Source organism: Mauremys mutica, chromosome 12 (genome assembly GCF_020497125.1).
Source record: "Mauremys mutica isolate MM-2020 ecotype Southern chromosome 12, ASM2049712v1, whole genome shotgun sequence".
NCBI classification, from domain to species: domain Eukaryota; kingdom Metazoa; phylum Chordata; order Testudines; family Geoemydidae; genus Mauremys; species Mauremys mutica.
In genome coordinates, this window is record NC_059083.1 from 38,696,707 (window position 1) to 38,701,915 (window position 5,209).

Consider the following 5,209-nt stretch of genomic DNA (forward strand, 5'->3'; position numbering starts at 1 on the left):
TCCTTCTGTTCACCTATAAAGCAAGTGCACTCCTCCAAGTCAGTGTGTCTGACACCTAACCCGGAGGTGTCACGTCTAGGGAGAGGACAGGAGGTTGGTCTAAGACTAGAGCTGAAATTTTCTAAGAGACGTGAGGAGTTAAATGCAAGTTCCCAAGGACTCTTTTAACTACATTAGGCCCTACTCCAGAAGGGAGCCACTGTGTTCACTCTTGGACAATATACCCACCTCCAGTGCCTCTGGAACTTTATGCAGGAGATCCAGTTTGTTGGAACATATTCCTGTCAGAGGAGGTATCTAGGAATCTGTGCAGAAGCTGTTTGGGAGGGAAGAGCATGGCGGGTTCGGGTAGCTGGCCATACATTTGGTTTTAATCTGGATAATCCCCATTTTGTGTGGCTAGTCCCCTGTCTGATACTGAGACAAAACCAGATGTGGTTTTGTCCAGTATCACAGATAAGAGTTGCATGCAAGTTCACACTGGCTCGTGGGGACCTGCAAGCTAGGGTGGAACCTCAGCTTTCCCAGAAATACCAGAATGTCTGGTACTCTGGGAATGTGTCAATGGCCAACCAAGTCGAGGGAACAGGGGGGCAAGATTTTTCCAAGCCATTGACAGATTGTTTAACTCAGCTAAAAACATAGCAACATCTATCACGAATAGGGTGAGGAAACCATTTTCCATTGATGAGTTACTTTGACCAGCTCTACCAACCTGAGGTGAAAGCAACACACACACCCATGCCCATGCCATGCATCTTTGGTCTCCAGAGCGCAGAGAGACTAGGAATGGGCATTGCTGAGATGATCCAGGAATAAAACTGCTCCTCTTCTCTCTAAAGAATTCTTCCCCCTTAGGTCTCACTCCCATTGTTGTTCTGCAGTAGCTTGTCAGGCAATATCAGCCTCTGATTAGTGCAGGAATAAGGTCCCCTGAAGTTCTCAGGCCACTTCCGCATATGCGAGAGTCACCATCTAAACTAGGCTGGCACCCGGGGGACTCAACCAGAGACATCTAGGGCCCAAAGTACAAGTTTCTACAGCTTGAGCTGAACAGCCAGGCTGCCTGACAGCCTCCTATCCTCTAGGTGGGGCACAGAGAGGCCTCATAGCCTGCACTGCCCATGGGTGGGGTTTATACAGCAACACTGCACAGCTGCAAGAGTCAAAGGCTTCATTTGAGCTAGAGTCACCTCCCTCAGCCAGGACGACAGGGAGACACAGACAGATATACTAATTCAATGCTATGGACTATACTGGAGTTTATGCTCTGTGTGGCCCCTTCTTCTCTTCCCCATCCATGAACATCCATAAATTCACAGAGTCATAGAGTTCAAGGCCAGAAGGAATGACCAGATCATCCAGTCTGACCTGCACTATGACAACACCACCCGGCATCCACAGATGAAACCCAACCACTGAAATTAGACCAAAGTGTCACAGCTCTCAAGAGATTAGACGGTTCTGTGCCACTGGCAGACAATAGGAGAAACCAAGGTGCACCAGTGCCCAAAGCCCCTGCAATGGCAGGGAAATGATTGAGATATATCCAGAAAATCCTGGCAAGTGACCCACACCACAGGCTGCAGAGGAATGCAGACCCCACCTCCCGCAAGGTCCCTGCCAATCTTACTGGGGAGGAAATTCCTTCCTGACCCCCACATGGTGATCAGTTAGAGCATGTGGGCAAGACCAAGCCAACCAAGCTCCCGAGTGAGAGAGAATGGCTCAATGACACCTCAGAGCACTGGCACATCCCACCCATTGGCCTATCTCCAGCTAGGGCTGCCCTCACCATCACAAGCAGCCCCCTCATACAATCCCAGTCAGCCATGTGTCCAGATCTCTCTTCAAACAAATTCAGTCATTGGACCCCCATAACTACTGCTCCAGAATCTCCCCCTGCTGGTGGTTAGAAACCTCCCAGTAATTTCTAGCCAGTCTTTCCATTTCTCACACACCCGGATGTACATGTGAGCCAGGCTAACATAGTCTGGCTCCTTGTCTTCCTCTAGTGGTTAGGCCATGAATGATGGTTTATAAGACAATGGGCCCAGTCCCCAGCTGGTGGCAATGGATATACAGTTCCACTGGAGGCAGTAGCTCAGATTCACAGATGCTGCAAATTGATTTAGCGCCACCAAAGTCAATGAAACTACACTGATGTGCTGAGGATCTACCCCAAATGTCTTCTCATCTATGCCAGTCTTACACCAGTCTGACTCCTCTGGTTCCAATTAAACCACTCCTAATTTATACAGAAGCAAGACAACTCCCATCATTATTTTCAGTGGCCACGGAACAGGTGGTAGTGGCGAAGCTGTGCAACGGGTATTGTTTGGCATAGAATGAAAGTCTGATTTGCACACACAATTTACACCCATTTAACTCCAAAACTGGACCAAATTTTCTACTAGTGTAAATCACCATAGTGGCAGTGACATGAACGGAGTTAATCTGGATTTGCATTGGTGCAAAAATCAGATGTGTTTGAGTGCAAGGTCATAGAAATAACTGACATTAATGAACAGATACTTTGTGAGCAAACTTTAATTATAGAAAAACGAAAACAAAAATTATTGCTGATTTACCTACACCCGCTAAGTCTCCTCAAGGCAGCTTTGATCTCTTTGTTCCTCATGCTGTAGATAACTGGATTCATGATTGGTGTAAATACAGAATAGAGAACTGTCGCCATAATATCTAGAGGAGATGGAGAGTTGGAGGTGGGTTTCAAGTAGGCAAAGATGCCAGTGCAAACAAACAAGGATACGACAGTGAGGTGAGGGAGGCAGGTGGAGAAGGCTTTATGCCGGCCCTGCTCAGAGGGGATTCTCAGCACTGATTTGAAGATCTGAACATATGACACAGTGATAAAAATAAAGCAGCCTAAGACTAAACACACACTAAAGGCAAGAACCCCAATTTCACTCAGATATGTGTCGGAGCAGGCAAGCTTGAGAAGCTGGGGGATCTCACAGAAGAACTGATCCACCATGTTGCCTCCACAGAAGGTCAATGCAAATGTGTTCCCGGTGTGTAGCACAGAGTAGAGAATTCCACTGATCCAGGCACCGGCTGCTATTTGGACACAAGCTCTGCTGTTCATCATTGTCTCATAATGCAGTGGTTGGCAGATGGCAACATATCGGTCATATGCCATGACGGTGAGAAGGGAAAAATCCGCTCCAAAAAAGAAAAGGAGGAAAAAGACTTGGGCAAAACATCCAGCATAGGAAATGGACCTGGTGTTCATGAGGGAGTTGGCCATGGATTTGGGGACAGTGACAGAGATGGAGCCAAGGTCTAGGAGTGACAGATTCATCAGGAAGAAGTACATGGGGGTGTGAAGGTGGTGGTCGAAGGCTATGGCCATGAAGATAAGAAGATTCCCCATTAGGGCTGCCAGGTAAAGCACTAGAAACCCCACAACGTGCAAAATCTTCAGCTCCCAAACATCAGAGAATCCCAGGAGAAGGAACTCGGTCAAAGTGGTTTGGTTGGACATTTTCTTTCTCAGGACATTGTGTGGTGATTGGAGAGGGAGGGACAAGAACAAGGGCCAGGATTATATCAGTAAAATACCTCTCCTTTTGAGACATCCACCTTAATTTCCTTGAGTCAGACCCTTAGCTTGTGAAGATTGGTGTAATATGGGAATGAAGATGGAGGAAACAGTCCCAGTGACTCCAGTGGAGTTACTCCTGATTTACACTGGGGTGAGAGAAAATAGAATCAACTCAATGGACTCCAGTGCAGTTACTCATAATTTACACCAAGGTGATGGAGAGGAGAATTAGGAACAAATGTTTTGAGGTATTTGTATACCTTTGTCACCCAGAGGTGGGCAAACTCTGGATAATGGTGTATAAATGTTACTATTCTCAATTTACCAAGGGGAATCAGGGGTCTGCCTGGCCAGATTCTGCTGTCAGGGCCACTGCTGCAAATGTGGGGTAAATTCACTGCATGCCATGGAATTACTCCAAATTTATACTGCTCTAAATGGGAGGAGCATCTCACATGGAGGTGACCAAACCCAGCCATAATTACACAGTGAACAAGAGACAGGAATGCAGCTCAGGAGTCCTGATGCCCCTCCCCCTGTTCTAGCTTGATTCTCATGCTCATTGCGAAAGACAAATGTTCCGGCTCCCCTCCAGCTTCTCTGTCCACTCAACTAACAGCCTTCCCAGAGCTTGGAAGAGAACCCAGGAGTCCTGACTCCCAGTTCACCATCTGCTCTAACCCACTAAATCTAACACCCCTACCGGAGCTGGAAATACAGGCCAGGAGTTCTGGCTCTACCCACTGGACTAAACTCCCTCCCAGAGCTGGGAACACAAGTGACATGTCTCAACTCTCAGTTCCCTCCTCTAACCATTACATCAGACTGCATCTCAGCCTCTGTCCCAGTGACTCTCCATTGCCATCAGGAATGACTGCTGCGAATGACAATGGAGAGTCATTGGGCCAGCGCATGTGAGAGAGAATGATTCTCCAGCGTGGTACTTGGGTCACTCACCTGGTGTCTGGAAGAGTTCAAGTCCCTGCTCCAGTGATTATATAATTATTGATACAACGTGAAGCAGCTTGAAGAGAAGAGACTGAGACAGTCATTTCAGAACAGCTCATAGCCTAGCGGCTCAAGCACCCTCCTGTAAATTGAGAATTCAAATCCCTTCTCATCATCTGTCAGAGGGAAGAACTGAACCTGAGTTTGTCACAAGCCAGCAAAGTGCCCTAACCACTCAGCTTCAAGCTATGAGGGGTGCCTGTCCCATACTCCTTATTAGAGACAGAAATAGAACCCCCAGTTCTGGCTCCTGTCCTCTCCACCATGGACTGAATTTCCTCTCAGAGCCACACATAAAACTCAGGAGGCCTGGCTCTCAATCCCTGCTACTCTTACCCACTAGACCCCAATCTCTTTCCAGAGCTGGGGAGAGAACCCAGGAGTCCAGGCTCCTAGTCCCCACTACTGTAACCCACTTGACTCAACTGCTCTTGCAGCAATTTAATAGACCGAAGAAACAATAAACTGAGAACTAGACACAAGCTGATGCTAGATAGATAGATCTAACAACAAACTAACAAAGAGACACGAGTAAGAAAGGAACAGATACAGAGAGTGAGAGAGAAACACAGAACAAACCCAAACTAACAGGTAGATAGAGAAATATAAACAAAGTAATATAGAGAGAAAAGT

At 47.1% G+C, this 5,209-nt stretch overlaps 1 protein-coding gene across 1 annotated transcript; it reads right to left on the reverse strand.

The window, feature by feature from the left end:
• Window positions 1-2,587: 2,587 nt before the first annotated feature.
• Window positions 2,588-3,496, reverse strand: LOC123346781 (olfactory receptor 14A16-like; the record flags this gene model as incomplete). The annotated part of the gene is made up of 1 exon (XM_044984241.1): window positions 2,588-3,496. A coding segment is annotated over one exon (909 nt), but the record flags the coding sequence as incomplete, so codon positions are not given.
• Window positions 3,497-5,209: the final 1,713 nt, after the last annotated feature.